Source organism: Mustela putorius, unplaced genomic scaffold (assembly GCF_011764305.1).
Source record: "Mustela putorius furo isolate JIRA1106 unplaced genomic scaffold, ASM1176430v1.1 tig00000228_pilon_pilon_pilon, whole genome shotgun sequence".
NCBI lineage: Eukaryota > Metazoa > Chordata > Mammalia > Carnivora > Mustelidae > Mustela > Mustela putorius.
Window position 1 is genome coordinate 4,664,855 of NW_025421322.1, and position 23,589 is coordinate 4,688,443.

Sequence of the window (23,589 nt, forward strand, 5' to 3'; positions counted from 1 at the left end):
TTCCCTCTCCCAGAGTTTGGCAGTAGCCCCTCAAAGGACCTCTGTGTTGTCAGCCTCATCTCCTTCAACTCGGTCTCTACAGCTACCACCCAAGTGATTACTAAAACACAGAGTCCAGCTCAGAGAAGGCTCTCCAGGCCACTAGACTGCTTAAAACAGGCCACCACCTGAGACAAACAGGCTGCGTGTTACTTCCATACCCCCTCTGTAGGTAAGGGGTCTGTCCGGCCCCATAGCACACACGGAACTCTCTTCTTCCTTTCAAAGCCTAAGTCTTAACTTGGTCCACATCATGGCTTTCCCTCTTCAGATATTTTCTTACAAGTCACTTCGTCTAGAAATAGGAGTACTACTTCTCAATTTATTCCTTCCCAAAATAGGGAGTAAAATTCTTTTATGAAAAAGAAATGTTAGCCAAAGGTCAGAACAAATAGAATGGCTAATTACCTGCAGATCTATTTACGGAGGCTGAGTGTCTGCCATCTGCCGGCTGGAGACCCAGGAAAGCCATAGTGTGATTCAGTCCGGGTCCAAAGGCCTGACAACCAAGGCAGCTAAATTCAGGAGGAGAAGATGAAATGAGATATCCTAGCTCACCAGTGAGGCAGGGGGTAAAGGGGGCAGATTATTCCTTCCTGCACCTTTTGCTCTATTAGGGCCCTCTACAGACTTCCCCCCACATTGGGGAAGGCCATCTACTGAGTCTGCTGATTCAGATGCTAATCCCATCCAGAAACATCCTCACAGACACATCCAGAAATAACGCATAACCTGGGCACCCTCTGGCCAGTCAGGTTGACACAAAATCAGCCATCACAGAAAGAAAGTAAAAATCTAAGGTGGGAGCACAGGAGTCAGGTAAAAGAAAGAGAATTGGAAAGGGAGGAGGCCCAGCAAAGTGTATCCTGTGGCTGTTGGAGCCCAGATGAAGAGGAAATGAGTAAAATATTAGAGGAGGAGAGCCCAGAAGTTATTTTAGTAACAGGTGAACCTATTATTGAGGTCTACCTCAGCTTCTGTGCTGGGGTGTTCTCTGCCTCCCTCCAGATTTTCCCTGGATTGCCACATAGAGCCTGCAGGGAAAAAGAGGGAGACCTGGAAAGAGAGACTTTCAGGAATTCATCCTTTCATTTCCTGTGTCCCCTTGTAACTTATTAACTTAGTAAAGTTAAATTGATATCATTTTAAAAAATATTGTTTGCTGGACATAAATCTAATAAGCATTTTAATAAAGATAACTGGATACATAGGAAAGCACAAGTTTATTAAAGTGTTTCTTACTTGTAATCGTGGTAAAAGACCACGTAGTAAGTGGCGGGCAGGACAAAGGCCTGGAATGATGTTCTTATAAGCACACCAGTGAGAGAAAGTTTACTTGATCAGAGTAAACAGACACAAACAGATACAAACGACAAAATACAGAGTATCCTCCCAGGGTTTAGTGGTCAGAGCAGCAAATCTACCAGATGTTGCCTGATAGCCTCCTCCCCCTTCCCCCCCACTCCAATGTGAAGTGAAGAAAGAACAAACACTTAAGGGATGGCACTGATCAGGACAGACTAGCTCATTCGGCAGTAACAGCTCTGCAGCAACAACAGAAAACCCCCTTGGTCATCAGTCATATCATCGTCCCTTTTCTACATGTGAAACAAACAAATTGCCTCCCTGGAGCTCCATCCAGTCACCACATCCCACTGGAAATCCAGGACTCCTGAGCAATGCTCTGAGTCTGCGCAGGACTCCCTTCATCTGGAGAGCTGGGAGCTTGTGGCCTCCTCCCTCTCCCCTCATTTTACAAGACAGGATAACCATTATAACCCCTCCAGAATGGAAAGGAGAAGAAAGAGAGACATAACAGCAGCCCCTTATCCGTGACAATTCTGAAAATTTTCTGAGCACGTAATTGTGGGGTTTCTACCCTGGAGCAGGATCTAGTCTCTGAGCCCCGTTTCTATTCTTGGAACTGCTTTCTTAGCATTTTTCTTCTAGTCCCTGGATCTACCCTCAAGAGCTCTTCCTCGAGCCCATCTCAAGCTTGTATTGCGTTTCAAGCAATCACAGTCTCTTCCAGTCTAGACTTGTGAGTTGATTGGGCGGTAGTCATTTCTTAAGAACTATTTGATTCTCAAGGATTCATGTACTGATAACCACACCCATGGTCCTTCTCAAGGCATATTTCTGTGCTATCTTGCTTCTTCGCTTCTCTCCAGATTTAAGAGAGTTTCTGTGGCAAACATATACTTTTAAGCTGAACTTTCTTCTGAGTCACTTGAAAAACTGACCAGTTCTTTCCTGATATCTGAGCTCATCTCTTCTTGAATACATTGCCAGAGACAGCCAGCAGCAGCCAACACACACTACTAATGTTTTGTTCCCGAACCTCATCTTCTGGAGGCACAAATGGATTAGGTTTATAATCTGCCTCCCAGGTAATATCAGACAACAGTCTTACTAAATGTCTTGCTACTTTATAACATGAATTGCCACTTTAATATCTTCCAGTATCAATTCTTACTGCCTGACCATTAACCCAAGGACTCCTATTTTAGGTTTTTGCAGGAACCCTACTTCTAGTATCGATATTACATTAGTTAGCTGGACGAGGCTCTGCAGCCTTTCCAAATCCTAGCATTTACTGCTTGCTCATGCTGTGTGCCCAGGGCTCATGGTCACTTTCCATGGTCACTCAGGGATGCAGGTTGATGGAGTCTCCGTCACCTTCTGTGTGCCCCACTGTAAAAAGACACCCCCAAACCTAGAGGCTTAACAATGAAGAACATCTCAGGAGTCTGAAGGTTTGTTTGGGTGACTTTTGTGCAGGATGAGCCTGGGATCACTCATGCAGCTGTGTTCGGCTGGAAGTTGGCAGAGGGAGGAGTTCAGCTGGACCGTCTGGGCATCTCTCTCACCATGTGGTTTTTCTTCTCTAGAGAGGCTAAACCAGACTTCTTCACATGGTTGGCAGGAGGGCAAACCCCAGGGATTAAGCTTTATCAGGCTTCTCACCTCTCATTTGCTGATATCCCGTAAGCTGACGGCAGTCACAGCCAAGCTGTAGATCAGCAGAAGGAACCAAGCAAAGGCCTGGAAGCTGGGTGTGCAGCTCCCTGACTGTGCAACCGTCTGCCACAACCAGCTAGACCAGGAAGCAACAAGCTTTTCTTCAAAAAGTTTCTTCTTTTTCTTCAGTAAGCATTTTCAGTTTTGCATGCAATACAGTCTCTGTCACAATTTCTCCACTCTGCTGTTACATAGAGACAGTATGTAAATAAAGGAGCATAGCTATGTCTCCACAAAACTTTATTTACAACTAACAGGCCGTGGATTGGATTTGTCCTGCCACTGATCTAGAGCATAGAACCTGTATTCAGCCTCCACAGCAGGGGAAGAAGACTAGCTCTTTTATGCTTTGGCTCAGAAGTAACGTTTGTCAATTCTGTCTTTAGCTCATTGGCCAGAACTTAGTCACGTGGCCACACCTAACTGCAAGGGGCTGAGGGGTAGAGTCCCGCTCTGTGCTGGGCGGAGCTCGGTACGCATGGACACTAGAAGTCTCTACCCCAGCAGCTACATTGAGAGGATATCCATTCAGGTCTTGACTGCATATCAGGTGCTGAAGAAAATGGACATAAAACCATTGTCCTCATGAGCTTATACAGAGATCATAATGATTAATATATGAAGAGGGAGAAGCATTTATACATCTTTGCCCTGAAATCATTAGTTATTATCCCATCATTTGTGTACTTGGCTTTGTTACCAGCTAAGCTGAGAGCAGTTTGAGGGTATGATTAGATCTTCTCGGTCCCTGAGGCACCTGGGTGGCTCTACCGGTTAAGCATCCAACTCTTGATTTCTCCCTGGGTCATGATCTCAGGGTCATAAGATGATCTCAGGGTTGTGAGATCAAGCACGGCATCAGGCTCCCTACTCGGCAGGGAATCTGCTTCTCCCTCCCTCTTCATCTACCCCCCACCTCATGTGCTCACTCTCTCTCAAACAACTAAATCTTCAAAAAAAAAAAAAAAACCTTCCCTATCCCTAATACAGTGCCTTGCTCTTTGTAAGAACACTTTAAGTATCAAGTAATTGGTTGAATGACTAAATTACCATCAGACCAAAACAAGGATTTGTTTTAAAACTTCTGAGGTAGGTACAGATGCCTAATTTCCCTGGCAGTTAACTAACTAACTAACTAACTAACTCCCTAATCCCTAGAGCTGCCGCTGTGCAAAATGCTTGGCATTGTGAGCGAGTGGAAGGAACACCCAGAAAAATTTTTCTCCAGAGTCCAGATTTTTTATGAGAAGTACCTTAAAGGTTTAAGTCCATTTGCTTGCTTCAAAGTCCCTTGGGCAGTTAACAAAAACCATCAGCTTGATTTATCTTTCCTATCTTAGAAGGAACCAGTATCCTTCCTCATTTCATGATGCCTAAGGATGACTTTGAGTTTGAGCAGAGCAGTAAATATTTCCCTTTTTGAGCCTCTCCTTCCCTCCTTTGAGGGTTGATAGTTCTCTCCTAAAACCCTGGGATATGCACTTAAGTTATAGTCACTGAGAGAGGGAAATACAGATGGGAGCACAGGGCCTTAGAAAGGTTTGTGCTGGGGCACCTGGGTAGCTCAGTGGATTAAAGCCTCTGCCTTCCACCTGGGTCATGATCCCAGCGTCCTGGGATCAAGCCCCACATTGGGCTCTCTGCTCAGCCAGGAGCCGCTTCCTTTCCTCTCTCTCTGCCTGCCTTTCTGCCTACTTGTGATTGCTGTCTGTCAAATAAATAAATAAAATCTTAAAAAGAAAGAAAGAAAGAAAGGTTTGTGCCAAATGAATAATCTCACGTCTATAAACCTAGTAGAAAAGCAGTTGACTAAGGGCACCTCGGCAGCTCAGCCAGTTGAGTATCCCACTCTTTATTTCCACTTGGGTCATGATCTCAGGGTCGTGGATTCGAGCCCCAGGCTGAGCCCACTTCAGGCTCCACGCTCAGCAGGGAGTCTGCTTCTGTCCCCCCTCTCTCTGTCTCACATCCATGGGTTTTCTCGCTCTCATTCAAATAATATATATATATATATTTATATATATTTTTTTTTTAAAGCAGTTGACTTACTTTATATATCATACAAAATGATAAATATGAGTGTTTTTGAAATAATACCTGTCTTGTTTTAGATTCATGAGCTTGGCCATTTATTAAGTTGACTGCATTCTAGATTTTGTCCAAGTTCATTTTTTTTTAAAGATTTCATTTACATTTTTGAGAGAGCATGAGCACGAGTGGGGTGAGAGACAGAGAGAGATGCAGCCTCTCCTCTGAGCAGGGAGCCTGAATCAGGGACTTTGGGATCATGGACCTGAGCTGAAGGCAAACGCTTACCCGACTAAGCCACCCAGGTGGCCCAGGTTCAATGTTTACCTTAGAACAGACAAGGAAAATTCAGGATACAGGATCTTTTAAAACATATTTTTTAAAACAGTTCATGTGGGAAACACGTCCGTGGAGCACAAATGGACCCCACTCCTGCCATGAAGAAACTGACAGTCTGATCATTGAGTCAGGTGTGTAAACAGGTGACTGTGCCATGAACAATACAGAATTGTAACCAAACAAGTGCGGTTTAAGTACTTTAGGAACATAGAAGTGAGTATCAAGCTGAGGAAAAGAATAGGAAAACTAGAGGGGACCTTCGTGGAAAGAGATATCCTTAAGGAGCAGGTGCAAAGATATATAGGCTCTCGCATGGGGTGCGGTGGGGGGTGTCTTCTGGGCCCCAGGGGTGCTGAGTCGCAGACAAGGGCCTAAGCTGAAGCAGTGGCCGTGGAGCGCAAGAGAAGGCTCTACCAAGGAGCTGGCTGAGCGGGAGCGTCTTTGGACTGCTGGGCCGCAGGACATGGGCAAGAGGCAGACCTGATGGCCAGCTGCCTGACCCGCCCCGGGGTGCCGCCCCCAGTCAGGATTTCTGAAGGAGGAGCGCTCGTGCACCAAAGAAACCCCGTGCCATTGAAGTGACGTCTGGGGTTCTCTCTGCAGTTCTGCGTCCACTCTTTCCAGGGCCTCCTCAGCCGGTCAGAGTTAGAGTACCTTCATTCCCTGGCAGGCAGGCACCTAGCTCTGTTCCTTCCCCCAGGAATTTTTAGCCTTCCTTTTCTTTACTGTCCTAGCAATAATAAAGGGCCCAGATTTGGCTGAACTGATACCGCAAATTATCACAAAATCAGCGTTCCCAAACATAGGTTCTTGCCTCTACTCTCAGGTAAGGCTGGCCATGAACATGATGTTCTTGGAGTTGTTTTTCAAATAGTTCTGTTCTGTTTTTCAAATATTTATCCATTTAAGCAACCTCGGTATTTCATGCTGAGAGGACATCTGTTCTGCTGGCCTGGCACCTGGCTTCTGAGATAGAACTTTCCTGGGGCTTTAGTCCACCTTCCCATGGAAGAAAAATTAATTTTGACTCCAAGCAAATGAAGTTATCTGACATTGTTACAAGTATGTGAGGGGCTGAGAGACCTTGAGAAGATTATGGCATGTCTTGATAGGTTTTCTGGTACGTTTCTGAGTCCTCCGGATAGATGGGCATCCTCATGGTAGCGAGTCAACACTCGAGAGTCTGAAAGTTTTTTCATTTTGCATTTCAAGTCCTGAGTTTCAGGAGATTATTTTCCACAGAGATCCATAAACACACATCAGGCTGGCCCATGGCTGGACTCCAGCCCACACAGAGCTATTTGCCAATTCCAAAGGAGGAGAGAATAAAGACACTCGTGCTCTGTCATCATCCATCATTGTTTTTTGCTATGAACCTTACAGCTGGATATTGAAAAATCTGGATTTGATCTTTCTTTCTTTTCTTTTCTTTTTTTTTTTTTTTTTAAGATTTTATTTATTTATTTGACAGAGAGAGATTACAAGCAGGCAGAGAGGCAGGTAGAGAGAGAGAGGAGGAAGCAGGCTCCCTGCTGAGCAGAGAGGCCGATGCGGGACTCGATCCCAGGACCCTGAGATCATGACCTGAGCCGAAGGCAGCGGCTTAACCCACTGAGCCACCCAGGCGCCCTCTTTTTTTTTTTTTTAACAAGTCAGCTGAATAGCCTATATACATACATAGAGAGAAATATAACCAGCAAGTGTTTGTGGTATTGAATCAGAACTTAAGACGTTGGAAGGCAACCATTTCAGTAGTGGTTCTTACTTCTTTTTCATCAGATTTTGAATATTATTCTTGTAGGTTGTGTTCCTGACTGGCTTTGGCTACGTATATGTGGACATTGTCCTCCAGTGTGGCACGGTCTTCATCACTGTGGCCCCAGAAGGAAAAGTGGGATCTGGTCTAACTACTACCAACAGGTAGGATTAATTATTATCCCAGTGGCAGTATGGTAAGCTTTCCCATTGTGATATCATAAACCTGCTATTTCCCATTCTTTATCATCTCTATATATACATTATAGCTTTTGGTGAATTATAATGTAATCCATAGGATATGCTTATTAGCATTAAATCCGACCTATAAAAAGTAGCAAGATATGATCTTTCGTACCCCTTCCAGTGATAAGTTGAATAAACTGGTTTACCAACTAAAACATGCATTAGAATTATATATTAGCATTAGCATGAAATGCAAATTAATACTTCTGTATCCAGTTGATAATCTAGTAGTTAGTAATCTGACTTAGCAATTAGAGCTACAAAATAAATTCCTCTCTTAGAGGGTTGCCATCAGGTTTTACACTCATGAACCAAAGAGTTAATATGCTTAATTTAAAGGAACTCCTATAATTCAGTCAGAATAGTATGAAACTAGCCCCTCCTTCTAAAAGTGGAGGCGCATGCATGACGAGGAAGTTCTAGGAAGGGGAAATACAAGAATCAAAGACATGCAAATTTAAGTAAGACATTACCAAAGTTAACAATGATGTGTCATCACCTATGATTCAAGTGGAAGTGTAAACTACTGCATTTTCTGGAAAGCACTTGAGCAACCTCTGTTATCAGCTTTATAATCCCTTTGGCTTGTGGGTGCCTGGGTGGCTCAGTCAGGTGTCCCACTCTTGATCTCAGCTCGGCCTTGATCTCAGGGTCATGAATTTAAGCGCTGCGCTTGGCTCCCTGCTGGGCGGGCTCCAAACTAGGCATGGGCCCTACTTGAGAAAATAAAAGAAAAACGCTTTGGCTTAGAAACTCCTTTTTTTTTTTCTTTTTTAAGATTTTACTTATTTGAGAGAGAGTGCGTGCATGTGCTCGCATGAACCTCAGGGAGGAGCAGATTGAGAGAGAGAGAAGCAGACTCCCCAATGAGCAGAGAGCCCAATTCAGGACTCCATCCCAGGACCCTGAGATCATGACCTGAGCCAAAGGCAGAGGCTTTAACCCACCGAGCCATCCAGGTGCCCCTTGGAAACTCCACTTTTAAGAATTCTGAGAATGTAAGAGATAAAGCAGTAGTGAGAGAAGTGGACAAAGACAGAATGAGAGAGATTTATCATATTGCCACTTAGAGGGGCAAAATATTTAGAGCACAAATGCCCAGCAGTAGGGGAACAGATGATACATAAATGGTATATCCACAGAAAAAAAGGCTTACAGTGGAATAAATTAATATGGGTGATAAATCTAAAATAAAGCAAACAGAATATAAAATTGAATATACAAATACAACCAGTCCTATATCATACACAGATGAACAGACACACACACACACACAGACATAAATACTTCTCACACATGTTCACACATACATGCACAGAAAACATTCCAGGAACTAAAACTCAAAAGGAGGAACCAAATTTTTAATAGATAAAGGGGTAATAAGCGATTATCTAATAATTTTCTGCACTTTAATTTTCTACAAGAAGAATTTAGTTCAGCATCAGTTTATTATTAAAATTTTATAAAATTTTTAATAAATTTTTAATAAATTTTATAAAATTTATTAAAATTTTATTTAAAATGTAAACTAATAATACTAACTTCCATACATTTATTTAAGCCCTTTTCTTAAAAAGTTCCTCTGCCTGCCTCTCCATCTACTTGTGATTTCTCTCTGTCAAATAAATAAATAAATAAAATCTTAAAAAAAAAAAGTTCCTTGCTTTTTGTATATGGTTAGGAAATTACTAGTTACAACGTTTGTAAAAAATCAACAGCATAACAAAATTGGAGACATAATATAAAATTACATAACACAGGGGCACCTGGATGGCTCAGTGGGTTAAAGCTTCTGCCTTCGCCTCTGGTCATGATCCCAGGGTCCTGGGATAGAGCCCCACATCAGGCTCTCTGCTCAGTAGGGAGCCTGATTCCTCCTCTCTCTCTGCCTGCCTCTCTGCCTAATTGTGATCTCTCTCTCTCTCTCTCTGTCAAATAAATAAATAAATAAAATCTTTTTTAAAAGATTATGTAACACAAAATTTCAAGCCTATACAATAATTTCAGCAATATTTGCCTAGGGCATTAATAGTGCATTATTAATCATAGTAGCAAATTATACACATAGTGGTAGAAGTAAGGAAGGGACAGATATTTACTAATATTCCCTTAATTCATTTATTCAAATATTTTTCAAGTGCTTACTGGATGGTAGGTGCTATTCTAGGGATGAGGACACAATGGTGACCAAAAAGAACAAAATCCCAGCTCTTGAGAAAATGATCATGTTCTTGTAGATATAGAATGGAAGACAAAGAATAAACATAATAAAAAAGGAAAATTGAAGGTACTGCAGAAGGTTGGCTTTCTGCAAGGATAAAAACAACTGGGTAGAAAGACCAGGAATGCTGGGGCCTAGGGACAGAGAGAGAATAATTTTTAAAAAACCAGTGTAGGTAAGCCTCCCCACGAAGCTGACATTTGAGCAGAGACACAAAAGCTTGTGCCAGGGGGTTAATAATATGGCTATCTGGTGGGAAAGCTTTCCTGACAGAGGGCGCAGCCGGTTCAAAGGTCCGAAGTAGCATGCCTGACATGTTGGAGGAGCAGGGAAGAGCCCAATGTGGGCCAAAGTGGGCGAAAACCATAGCGTCTGAGGTCAGAGAGAAAAGGCTAGAAGAGCAGGACTTGTGTCGGGCTTAGTTTTGATTCTTGACATGGGGAAATCACTTCACTTGAGTGAAGAAATGACATGATCTGACCTAAATTTTTAGAAAATTGTTGGCTGGCTCATTGACATAGACCATAGAGAAGCAAGGGTGGAAGCAGAGACTTGTTAAGAGATTGGTACAGTTGTTCACACTAGAGATGCCAGTGGCTTAGACTGTGGTGGGATCAGTGGAAGTGGGAAGAAATGGTCAGATTCTGGATGTGCTTTCTAAGAAAAAACCAGTGGGATTTCCCTGATGCACTAGGTAAGGACTGAAACGAGAAGTATCAAGAAGGACTCCGGCATGTGTGTGCTAACAAGTGATGTATGTGGTTGCCATTCACTGAGATAGGAAAGACCGTATGTAGGCTGGGGATGGGGTAAGAGCTGGAGTTTGATGCCACATGACGAGATGAGATGAGTGCCTATATAAAGAAGCAGTTAGATATCATAGGCTGGCAGTCGGGTAGTTCTGAGCTGCCCATGTGAGTGGGAGCCCTTAGCATGGAGATGACATATCAGGCCATGAGACAGGGTGAGATCTTCAAGGGGAGGGCAAGAGCTGAGCCTTGGGCACCTTCATCTGCAGGCATCAGGGAGAAGAAGACACCACACAGCAGCTGATGGGGGACCACAAGTAGAAGAGCTAAGAGAAGACAAATGGAGGGAATGTTTCCAGACAGGAGGAGTTATCGATAAGGTGAAATGCCATTGTGGGTCTAGTGAGCCACAGACCCAAAAGGCTGCCAAGTGAAAGGCCAAGTGACAAGGAAGTCACTTGGTGGACTGTGGGGGCAGAAGCCCGCTTGGAGCAAGGTGAAGAGGGAATGGAAGGCAGCCAGCAGACAGTGTGTATAGAAGTTTTTATGGGAGAGGGAAGCAGAAAACTGAGCAGTAGCCAGTAGCTAGTAGCCCCAGGCCTCAGCCCCAGGGCCTGTAAGAAATCCAGCTGCAGATAGTTAGTAATGAAGAAGAAAATGAGGCTGGACGAGAGGGAGGCTGGAGTGATGCCCCAGAGCAGGGGAGAGCAGGAAGGTTCAATGCACCATGAAGGGCTTGGCCTGAGGCAGGAGCATAGCAGGTCAGCTCTAGAAATGGTGGAGGAGCAGAACCCACAGCCGATTCATGGCTAGATAGGCGGGAGTCCTGGTAGTGAATGTAAGTTTTCTTCTGTTTGCTTTACTTCACCGTGAGGAATTTTGTTATTTGATTTTACCTTTGTGCCTTGAGATGATCGTGATAGAGAATTAGGGCACAAACACCAGAAGACGTATGGAGGAAAAATCTGGTGTTGATAAGGGAAGCACATAGAGAACATGACAAGAACTTGTAATAGTCCCATAGGGAACATTTCCCAGAGCTGTTGGGAGTGTGACGGGTTCTGTCCAGACACCATGAACTGAAAGTTGAGTTCTTACTTGCGTCTTAAGAGAATCTGATGAGATGTCAGGAGGTAGGTAAGAAGGCACTATTGGAAGGTGGGGCAGGAGGAAGGAAGGAAAAAGGCAGGAGGGAGGGAAGGAAGGAGAGAAGGAAAGGAAAGGCAGAAAAAGAAGAACAGGGGGAAGACTGATGTTCTTTTCCCTTTCTCCTCCAGAACTCTGGAGACGATTGTGACACTGAAAATGTTCATCACTCAACTGAGCCTGGTGGTGTTTGATGACCTGACTCACCACAGAGTGTCGTCTGAGCTCCTGAGACTCACGCTGGACAGTGTTTTCCTGCACGTGGCCCCCCTGGCCGGCGCCCTGCCCGGGGAAGAGGCAGCCGCCGCGCCGGTCCAGCTTCACTGTGTGGAGGTCTGCTGCGGGGACCTGCAGCTGGACAACCAGCTGTACAACAAGTCCAATTTCCACTTTGCCGTGTTGGTCTGCCAGGGGGAGAAGACGGAGCCGCTGCTGTGCTCCCGGATGCAGAGCCTCCTCGTGCCCAGCAGAGACCTGGAGGAGTACAAGAAGAACTGTTTTATCAGACTCAGCCTCACCCTCGCCGAGGGCAAGAGCTGCTTCTTTGAGGACATCAACGAATTCCGTTTTGAACTGAAACCCGCCCGCTTATACGTGGAGGACACGTTCGTTTACTACATCAAAACGCTCTTCGAGACCTACCTTCCCGAGGGCTGCCTGGCGGCGCCCCCCGCAGCCCCGGGGGCCGGGGGGCAGGGGCTGCCCGCGCAGGTGGGCCAGCATGCCCGGGCCCTGGCGCACCCCGTCAAGCTGCGGAGGCTGCTGATCCAGCCCGTGAGTCTCCTCGTCAGCATCCACGCGTCCCTCAAGCTCTACATAGCGTCTGACCACACGCCGCTGGCCTTCTCCGTGTTCGAGCGCGGCCCCGTCTTCACCACGGCCCGCCAGCTGGTCCACGCCCTGGCCATGCACTACGCTGCGGGCGCACTGTTCCGAGCAGGTGAGGCCGCGGTGAGCCAGAGCCCCGGTGAGAAGGAACTGCTTGCGGGGGGAGGGAGGGTGCTTACCGACCTTCAGACCCCGGGGAGCAACATGGCAGGAGGGAAGAGTGCGGGCTTGGCCATTGGTCAGCGCTGGATGGACATCCACACTCTGCCCCGCACTTAAGAAACACTCAAGCTACCAGGAGCGTCGATATTAGCTGTTACATCACTTAGAACTTTAATTCCTTGTAGCAGGCACCTTTGCGCAGCCCCTGCAGTACAAGGCTCAGGGTGAGCTCACTGGTGTGGTCCGGAAAACTAGCCCAGGCCTCAGCCCCTGGGCCTGGAAGAAACCCACTGTAAGGTTGTTAGCCTCCTCATTAGAGCCCATGAATAGCCATAGGTGAGCAATTCAGAGGATTAAGACCCACAAAGAGCCTTCTACGCATCTGGCCTGTGTAGACAGATCGCAAAAAGAAAGTGGTTGGTGTCTCAGCTTCTCCACAGACCTGAGATGGAAAAGTCAGGGTGGGGTGAGGGGGTTGAATATGTATACAAAAGGTCGGTTGGCAAGTACTATATGCTGGTAGAGTGCAGGGGATGGAGTGGTCTGAGGACATTCTATGCAACAGAAATCATCGAAACACGGGTTCCTCGCCTAAATTCACTCCAACACGGTTTCAGTGTGATTCTCCAGCCCCTTATGTTCCCAGGAATTCAAGCAACAAACCCCAACCAGAGTTGGTCTTGTGGGTTCTTCCTAGCAATGAACATGACAGCCTTCCTTTCAGAGAATAACAAAGGAAAGAACATTTATCACATTGTACTTGGTGAAAGCATTCCCATATAAGCTAACATTGTAGCAGTAAATGACCCGTGTTGTTGCCAGACTGGGGAGATTACATTTTCTCTGTAATGAAATTCACAGAGTTAATAAGGTTACCCAGAAGTTCTTAACTGAAAATGACAAGATCAGGGGAGGGCCCTGCTGGGACTATTGTTTTGATAGCTTGCACAACAATGAAAAAAATATTTCTCTCTTGCTAAGAAATCATTTAAAAATAAGCAGTTAACATTTCACATTTAATAGATGGGTATATTTATAAACAATTCCAGAAACTTAACCTTTCAGGCAGTTTTTGCTTTTAACATGAGTAGCAGGCATGTAAATTACTGGGCTCTGATCTGGGGCCTGCAGAGGACTAAGGCTCCCATCAGGCCACCAGGTAACGCTGAGGTGTGGGGGGCACCCATGTAGGTAATGAACTGGCAGAGAAACTCCCAACTGTGGCACCAAGGAGCCATGTCCCTGCAGCCTGTGAGCTACAAACGCTCTCTCTTTGTTTTGTTTTTTGTTCTTAATGAGCTTTCACAAGAACATTCTGTTTGGATTTTTTGTAATCCACCTAAAATCCTCTAAGCTGTTGTCCCAACCTCATTATACACTGGGACAAGAAATTCTAATACAGAGAGCCAAGTTTTTAGAGCCCGTTGGGAATTCTGTCATTAAAAACCTGCAGGCAAAGTGAGAAGATGGTAGAAGTTTACCAGTGCCCCAGCAGAAGGGCATTCAAGAGAATGTACTAGCATTCTTGCAGAGGAAGGAGGAAGGGTTGACCTGGGGATGAGCAAGTTGCAGCTGCATTGCATGTGGGGCAGGACTCACCCATTGAACTTGCCTAGAAGGTTCCTGCTTGGGATGGTCAAAATATCCTGACCTCATTTCTAGGAAAGTTTGTGGATTCACCTTGAAAAGTTTTTAAAAATAAATTAGAAGTAGATAGGAGTAGCCCTATTTGAAGGAAAGCATGTGGAAAGCAGTAGCTTTCTAATTTCCTGGGGCTCCTCTACACCCAAGTCTCAAACTGATGGGAAGTCAGACAGATACTCTTTTTCAACAAAGTTTTCAAATGAATAAGCAAGAGATAATTGGCTTTTGGAGGAAAATAGAGAAGGAGTGCCCTCGGATACTTACTGTCCTTTTCTGGCTAGTTCAAATGCCTCTGAGAAGTACGTTGGGTCCACACGTAGCCCTCCTGTCAGGCTGTGTTCCTGACCCAGGAGTACCACACCCCACATCCCGCCTTCTAGTAGCTTGGTGGAGGGCGGCGGTGAGCAGTGAGCCTGGGTGGTGTCTCTTCATGCTGGGCCTGCTACACTGGTCTGTGTAGATGGTCTTTGCTTGGCAACAGCCTACATACTCCCCTTTCCTTATCTGTGAGTGTGAAATCTATGGAGAGAAAGAGAATTAAGATGTTTCTAGACCAATTTGCTGCCTGCAGGTGGAACCTCATAACTATCCCAGACCAAAGGGAGCTTGCTGTTTCTTTACCTACAGAGAGAGCTCTGCAAGGAACCATATTCCACAAGCCTCCCTGATACCCTGCCTTCCTCACTGCAGCCTGGGCTCACGGAGGGTGGGTGGGCTGTGCAATCAGGGAAACCTGGGTTGGAGACCCAGCCCCCGTGTCTCAGCAGCAGGAAATTGCGAAGAGTTGAGCCACACTTGCCTCCTCATCCTGCCTGGAGAAAGTGGAAGTGGAGACAGGTTAACACTGTGTCAGATTCGCCTCTCCCCTCCACCTGCTATATCACTGCCCCCAGGGAGAGGTTCAGTCATTAGCTCCTCTGAATTTATGTAAAGGGAGGTAATAGTACTTCAGGTGCATAGTTGCTGGGCACATTAAATAAGCTGAATGTCTGATACCCATAGGCTGGCCCTTTATAGTCCACGTCTCTGGAAGTGATTCCCTCATGTCATCCTCCTACTGTCCCAGAGAAGAGAAGTAGGCTCCAAATTTAAGACTGTCCCTCTCTGTCTAGGGGCTGGGCCTAGAAACCACCAGGGCTCTGCCTTGCTTCTTGCAGCCATACCTTCCTGAGCCTCTGGGACCAGTGACTTGACTGAGGGTCTGTCCCAGGCTTGTCCTGCAAGAACCTGCTGCTGAGGCAGGATTGGCTCCCACACGAGTCCCGGTCCCACGGCCTCCCTGATGAGAGAGCGCTCTCAGCCCCAGGCTGGGGCACCCGTGGTTCCCCGAGGAAGTTCCCTATCTAGAATCCTGCACTTAGCCCTTGGCCTTGCCTGCACCTCCAGCCCCCCCCCCCCGCCCCCTGCCGTGAGCATGCTGAGCCCCCCTCCCCAGGGAGGAAGGTGAAGGGAAGCCGCTGCTGGAGTTCACACCACAGCCCCATTCCCACGAGGCAGCAGACACCACAATCAGGCCACTGAGCAGGCCAGCCCCTGGCAGGCCCCCTGCTCGAATAGGAAACCAGATCCAAAGCTCCCCTCCGGGGACCCTGGAAGGGAACACTCCCCTCTCGCTAACCTAATCAGTATGTCCATGTCACCGGTGTTTACACAACTGAAGCTGGGGCTGAAGGGGACATGTTTGTCTGGCTCCAGCTCAGCTCCAAAGGGAAGCACTCAGCTTGGTAGGATTGGGGATGATTAAAAATAACTCCTCCATCCTTGTCAGAACTTTGCATCTCCTTTCCAACACCCCATTTAGCATCTGCCTCCTCCCCTGACCAGACCAGACCTCCTCCTCCTCCCGGTGCCTCCGCTGCCCTGAGGTGGTTTTAAAGATAACTTCCCAGCCTGCAAACACCTGCGCCCTAAGAGACCCCCTTTCCTTCTGGCGGGGGTGGGGGGGTGGGGGGGGCGTGTGTGTCCCCTTGCACACAGGTCCCTTTTAGCAGGAACGGGAGGCTCGGGCAAGGAAGTCAGAGTAAAGCTATTTGCTAGGCTGCCAAAAGGATCACTTTGATTTATAAAGTATGAAAGCTTGCCATTTATGAATTCACAGTGAATGAGTTATTTCCCATATTTTGCTCCAAAGGAGCTTATTACATTCTCAATTCCAGTGTGAAAAATGAATTGCAGGGAAAATGGGTCACTTTTCCCAAATGTTCAAAGTGCTGTATTTAAGGTTTCGGTAACCCCTTCCCTTTGGTCTCTCACAGGCTGGGTGGTTGGATCTCTGGAAATCCTCGGCAGCCCCGCAAGTTTGGTGCGAAGCATCGGGAATGGAATTGCCGACTTCTTTAGGCTTCCGTACGAGGGGCTGACCAGAGGCCCGGGAGCCTTTGTGAGTGGCGTTTCCAGAGGGACAACATCCTTCGTAAAGCACATTTCCAAAGGTAGCTGTTTCAGTTCCTTTTCATAATGCCTCATTTTCATTCCTTCCCTTATTTTTTAAGTTTTAAAGAACACGTTGACGTTTTCGGTGTGTGAAGGGTGCCTCTACCTTTGTTGGGCCTGTTAGGGTGCAGTGAACTGTTGGATTTTTCACAGAGCTCACACAGAATGTCTTATGTTTAAAACAGATTGCTATTTGCCTGCAGTGTGTGAAAATGTTTCAGAAACTTCAGAATTTTAAACCTCCCACTGGGAAAACAAGGATTGGCTCAACTGTTATTCCATGTGATAAATACAGAAATATTAAAGGTGTTCAGGACTTCTGCTAAACATCAGAAACCCTACACTGTGTTGCCTCATCATTTTTTTTTCATGTAGATACAGTTGTCATAACTTTTGGAAGAATATGGATACATTTTGACATGGAAACAGCTTTGGAGGTTAACAGGCAGCTCTCCGCCAGCAAGCCACATCAACAGTGCCATCTTGTGGCCCAGATGGTCCGTGAGGCACAGAAGCCAAAGTGCTGCCCACATGAAGGGGCATGTTTTTGTTTTATCCGTGTGTGCCTGGCAATATTTTGGTCAGGCTGGCAGTGACTCGGGAACTAACAAGGGCCATCTGAGTCCCCTTTTCTTCTCAGCAGGAGGCAGGGAAAACAGGGCAAAGGGCTTCTTCCCCATAAAAGGCTTTTTAATGTCAACAGTGCTGCAACTCTGTGATGAGTGGGCAGGTTATAGAAGTCTCTGGAAAGCTCCAAAGAAGAAGAGCTTGAAATATGAGCACCCATCCTCCTTGGAGGGGGGCACTGGCAAGGGGGACGCATGAGCGTCAACCGAGTTGTGTGGACAAGGACAGGCCTACTCCCCCAGGCCCCAGCCGTCCGGGAGGCCTGCGAGCTGAGAGCCGAAGGAACTCGCAGATGAGTCACTGGTGGATTTCTCACTCCTGACACTTGAATCTTTGTGGTTCCGATGTTTTTATTTTCAAATAAGACACCCAACACCTGCTAAATTGAACCCCGTGGTAATTTACACTTGTTCTCTCCTTCTTCTCTTAGCAAAAATCCATTTCCTTTTTTTTCCTTTTTTTTTGGTATTTGTGTGTACACAGACTTTTTAGATTGCTGGTAAAGATGCAGCTGCAAAAGTGACATCCTCTGGGTCTTCCTACAGCTTGGTGACCACTAATGAAGGCACTCATTTGTCAGCTTCAGGATCTGTCCATTGATGTCTTTCAGTCTTGCCTCACTGAGATCTCCGCAGACTCTTTTAGAGGGGTTGGGGACTGTTTTAAGCAGGTTGCTGAGATAGCTGTTCTTGGGAAAACGAGACAAAATCATGGCTTTCACGTGATTTATTTCCTTTAGTGTCCTCACTTTTTCCAGCTAAAATCCTGAGAATCAAAACTGTACATCTTGTCTGTGGCCCAATCACTGGTTTCTCAGAATGTCAAATGATAAAATTTAATGTCATCCTTTGCACTAAGAAGGAAATACGTTTTATTCCTAAGTAGAAACGTTTCTTTACAGTCTGTCTCAGATTCAGCAGCATAACCTTAACCTTTAAAATCAGAGCAAAGTTTAAGCTTCAACACTGGGCCTCAAGGAGGACTTCAAAACTGTGTTAGCCAAGCATGGACAATCCTACCATAATGATGGCAGTTTCATCTGAAACTCAGGGCATTTTTCTGGCAACAGAGATTTTTATCCTACCCCTTTTGAGGTATGCCATCACCCTTATAAACAAGTGTTAATCTTCACCTCATTTTTTTTTAAAGATTTTATTTTTAAGCAAGCTCTATACTCAAACTCACAACCCCAAGACCACGAGCCGCACGCTCTGAGCCAGCAGGCACCCTTCACCTCATTTCCTTAAGGCTTTTGCTTCAAGCTGCCCAGAGGAAGCTGCCGTCACTCACCACCTGGGCATGTCAGGAAGGGACAGATGCGCTTCCACTGCTCCCCCCTAGCCCTTTGGGGAACCACTCCCGGGGGGTCCACCAGATTGGTGACCAGGCCAACCTGTGTTCCCTTGTGCCCTCAGGTACCCTCACCTCCATCACCAACCTGGCCACAAGCCTGGCACGGAACATGGACCGCCTCTCGCTAGACGAGGAGCACTACAACCGGCAGGAGGAGTGGCGGCGGCAGCTCCCCGAGAGCCTGGGCGAGGGGCTCCGGCAGGGCCTGTCCCGGCTGGGCATCAGCCTGCTTGGTAAGGGGCTACCGGAACCCACGCTGGACGAGGAGGGTGGTTGTGAAACCTACATCCTTTCTGCAGACAAGGCTGAGGCTCGTGGTAGCTGGAGGCAGGGGGCGGCAGTTGAGGCGCCCTGGCACTGGGCCTCCATCCCAGAGCCCTTGCGCAGCTCTGAGAGGAAGGCCCACCTGCACAAACGCCCACGCTCTGCCCTCCCTTGCTTCTGGTAGGAAACCCATCCCTGTCCTCAGGGCGGGTCTCCGGAGAGCCTCATGCCAGAGGAGGCGCCCTGAGCATTGGGTGGCGCGGGGCAGGGGGCGGGGGGTGTGGGGTGTCAGCACAGGGACAGCAGCCCAGGGCCTGTGGCTTGTGAAAGTGAGTAATGGGCCGCCGGCCTTCTAAGCACCCCCATCCTCTGCCCCGACCACATCCTTCAGACGCTCTCACCTTTGTTTGAGAAGCTCTCAAGCAACGTGCAAATGTCCCGTAAACTTCAGCAAGGAGCCCGCTTTCGCCTTTTATTTTCTTTTGAGAGTGCCGGCTCGTCCGGACGCAGAGTAATTACAGTTGTCAAGCGGCCAGATGGTATAGTTCGAAGTGAAGATGGCTGCGGGTATTTCCAAATACTACAAATGTTCAAAAAATAAGCTGCTTTGGAAAACTCTATAAAAAGGAAGCTTCAGAGCTGAGATTTTGCAGAGCAGGATTTTCAAGGGTATCTTTTGTTTATTTGTTTGCCGAGGAATTTAAAACTGTATTGCTTGGCAGCCTGCCTGCTCGCATGGGAAGGAGTGTGCATCTCCTGCAGATCAAAGTACCGCAGAGCAGAGAGAGCAGAGGTCAGAGAAGATGAGCTTGAAAGGATTTGCGCTCTCTCCAGCTTGCGCTGCTAGCCGCAGCCCTCAACCCACAGCACAGCCAACTGAGGCTCTGGAAGGAAGTAATAAGATGTTATAAGCTCAGGTTAAGTTACTAGAAATTGTTTAAGTCATAACATTCTGTGGCGATGCGTGGAAACTGGGAGCTTATGACCTGGGATGGAACTACAGGGTAGAGGAATGGTCTGGAAGGCCAGGGGAAGGCATGGGGGTAGACCACATTCTGGAAAAGACAACAGACCCCAGGCTAGGGTGTCCAGGTCCTTTCTTTGTGACCTCAGGCACGTTCTTACCTTCTCTGAACCTGGCTTTCTCCTTTGTAAATTGGGGCTGGTGGTAACATTAGAGGTAATAATACTGGTCTGTCATGGGCCCGGCATAGGGTCTGTGTTTGGTAAACAGCACTGCTCACGTCATGCCCTCTTCTCTGGGCAGAAGAGCTTCCTTCCCTCCATGCGAGCTCTTCTTGGAGTTGACAGGCTCAAGTAGACCTGAGCTGGCCGGCCTGTGGTTATATCCATTCCAACCAGTGTGTTCTCTTCCAAACAGAGATGCCCTCACCTGCCACCCAGTTGCCACTGTTGTAAATTGTCCCTGATGGTAGAAACCCATTACAGGAGGAGCCATGATCCTCCCATCGTGTTGTCATACTTTTTAATATGGCGCCACTGTTAACCAGGCTAGAAAGTCCTAAAACTTGGATCTCTGTGGTAGTCACTCCTTATACAACATCATCCGTGCAAGGGACTTATTTCGTCCTTAAAACCTCAGTGTGCTTGCGGTTTTTCTGCCTCTCTGGTCATTTCCAAAAACTCAGGGGTTCTGTGGACGACCTAAATCCCTCCCAGGTGTGCAGTGCCTCTCCCTGCCCCCCGTGGCCTGATCCTGGGCCCCCGCGCAGCACCACCTCCAGCAGCTCGCCCTGAGCCACGTGCCCATTTCTATGCCCCTCAGATGGGTTAGTTCTCAGTGGGCATCTCAGAGCTGGCTCGAACCCACTTCCTTCCCTCTCAGAATACTCTGTGTCCCACTTAATCCCTGGCTTATTTCAAAACATCCTGGCCAGAACTACCTGATGTGGGGCAGGAAGACAAGAGAAGGAGTAGCACCGATCAAGTCCCCTCACCTGGAAAAGCATAGATTTATCACCATTTAATTTATCCCCAGATATGGTATTTAAAACTGCTAAATGCAATTAGGTGCCTGGCTGACGTTAGAGCTGTTATCATATTGTTTGAAAACCATGCTCAGTGGAATCAAAATAGTACTTCCTCAGTTTCCTCCTCTATGAGAAATACTAACAACACAGCTAGTAAAAATGTGTCTCAAGAACACTTCAGCATTGACAAAGCATTTTCACGGGTGTCGTCTCATTTGATCTACAAACCCAGGCATGGATGTGATGGGGAGTGACTTGCCCAGGCCAGACCTCCACCGGGACAAGAGCCTGGGCTTTTCCTCCTGTCCCCCAGCCTGGAGGGCTCCGAGCCTGGAAACAATCAGGATGTGGGGAGACAGAACAATTGAAGGTTCCAGGGTAGGAAAAACACATTTCCCCCAAATGTTTATGGGATTCGTGGGCCTTCTTGCCTCCGTTTTGCTCTCGTGAGGACACTGTGGAGTGTTAGGAGGTGCTTGAGAAATCAAAGGGAGCCTTCAGCTGCCATGCCCAGCCGCATGGCCCCGAGTCAGCGAGGCGGCATCAGCTGGCCCAGAGATGCCGCCGAGGCTCTGTGATGAGCCTCCCCCACAGTCTTGAGGAGGCAGTGGCTTTGGGGAAAATTCTGTTTAGCCTGAAGAATTGGTATGAAGGCTTTCCCACATTTATCAGAACTGTTCCCCCAGACACCCCCCTTTCTGTTGCACCCTGGAGCCTGTGCCGAGCGAGGATGTGAGCTCTGTGTCACTGTCATACTCCATGTTCCCTCTCAGACGTGACTTCTCTCTCAGATGTCAGCCCTCGCCTCTCTGATCGCCCTCCTGGGCTGCTGCCTGATGTATGCAGCATCGCTAGACTTCCGGTACCCACACCCTCAGTCTCCACAGCCACTCTCGGTGTGCCGTGCGGAACCCCCACAAAATGGGCCTCTACCAGGTGCATCAGGATGTTCTTCCTGGAGTGAGAGAGCGAGCAAGTGAGCCAGGCACTGAGATGCAGCCTTTTTGAGCCGTTCTGCTGCCACAATCAGCCATTAGCGGAGTGGCAACAGTTTGTGGGGAATTTTAGGAATAACAGAAGTGTTTCCTTCTCCGTCAATTAATCTGTTCTGGCCCTAAAAGACTAGCCACAGGCTAGAATACTTACTCTCCGCTGCGTGTAGGCCTCGTTTGTCTCTGAAGTGGTGAGCTGTAGTGCCCCGGCCTAGGCCTAGGCCTCTGCTGTTGTGATTTTAAAAATAAATAAATAAATGCCCCAAAATAAAATTACAGCGTGCAGTGAGGGCAGCACCGAAGAAGCCACAGAGGAGCTTTCTAGGTCAGTAAGCCAGTATTTTCTGCCGGAGGCTGGGGAGCGAGTCCTGAAAGAGGTAAGGGAGGGCCATTCCAGTTCCCTCGCTAACAAAGAAAGGCCTTCTCCTTCAGCTAGAGGGGAGCGAAGGAGACGCCCCCCAGTTTCTGCCTCACCCGGCACACCGGAGTCCACGGAAACTCCCCGCCCTCCGAGGCGCGCTTCCTTCCTCTCCTGCCTTCATCACATCACAGCCGTCTCCATGTGGCCGCCCACCCCGTGGGCCGGATGCCAACAGACAAGTTTGGAGATCAGTTTCCACCACTTAGAGCCTTGGAGCAGAGCTCGAGTAGATGACAGTAAATAATTTACCAGTCGTGGGATTTAGCTGGATTAGACTTAATAAGCGAGCCTTCTGAAACCCTCCAAGAAGCTGCCTCTCTTCAGGCACGGCGCAGACACAACGGAACGGCTGCTTGTCTCTCACGGCCACTCTGGTCTCCAGCTCGCACCTGGTGACCAGCGAGGTGTTGGTGTGTGTGACAGACTTTCCCCCGCCAGGGTCTGGTGCTGGGTGAGGGCATGCGGTCTGACAGCTCCTTCTCTACCTCTCAGCATCTAACACCTTGTCATGAGGCTCAGATTTTCCACTCCCTGGGCTGCCCAAATAGTCCATCTGTCAAAGCCCCAGTAACTGAGCCTTCGGTGTGGCCAGTGGCTGGAGAAAGTAGAAGATCAAAGGGCAGTTTCACTGTGATATCTGTTTGCACTTAGATAGGCCTCAGAGCTCGGTGTGGGGACTCACCGTTATCAAGGCTCCATGTTCCTGGTCCAGGGTGGGCCTGGCACGTTAAAGGAAGTGGGAGGTTCTCAGTGAAGTAAGCACCTGGCCCCCGGCAGGATCTTAATAGTCTTAATGGAAATCTGCACTTGAGAAAAGGCCTTTCTTGAGTGACTTAATCCATTGGCGAATTTGTAATTATTTACCTCAGTTGACCTACGAATTTAAGCATAGAGACCTTTCAAAGAAATCAGATAATGACACCACAAAAGCTGTGTTCTCTGATTTGATGCTGTTTACTTGGAACTGTCTGCTGTGAGAAAATTCGAAGAGAAGACCCCACAGTTCTTGCGTGCGCTGGGCACCAAAGGCGGCCACCACCCCCATTATTAACGCTCCCCAGCCCAGGTGCCAGGATGGAGTGTGTTGAGGGCCCTGATGCAGTGAACCCCTCAGCCCTCCACAGCCAGGGCGGCTGGGGCCAAGGGCAAGCAGCTCCCTCTGCCTCCCCAGTCAATTCTTTAGAAGGTTTGGGAAGCCCTGGGTCTAGGCTGAGAAACAGACCTGTCGCCTCAGGTCATTCTTAATCTGTCAATACATAAATTTAAATGGCTCTATCCAAATTCAGAGGAATGGAATCTACGAAGAACATTCCCTTTACAACTGACCTGA

At 47.6% G+C, this 23,589-nt stretch overlaps 1 protein-coding gene across 5 annotated transcripts in view; it reads left to right on the plus strand.

Moving 5' to 3' along the window:
* The window catches only part of VPS13B (vacuolar protein sorting 13 homolog B), a 762,523-nt gene that overhangs the window by 728,913 nt on the left and 10,021 nt on the right, over nt 1-23,589 (plus strand). For 4 of the 5 annotated variants that reach the window (XM_004768902.3, XM_004768901.3, XM_004768900.3 and 1 more), the window contains exons 55-58: nt 7,229-7,347; nt 11,676-12,484; nt 16,434-16,610; nt 18,654-18,824. In XM_004768902.3, the coding sequence (XP_004768959.1) occupies nt 7,229-7,347; nt 11,676-12,484; nt 16,434-16,610; nt 18,654-18,824 (1,276 nt within the window). Of the gene's footprint in view, nt 1-5,476; nt 5,582-7,228; nt 7,348-11,675; nt 12,485-16,433; nt 16,611-18,653; nt 18,825-23,589 lie in introns of those variants that run through there. The other variant, XM_045077980.1, reaches the window with a different exon arrangement.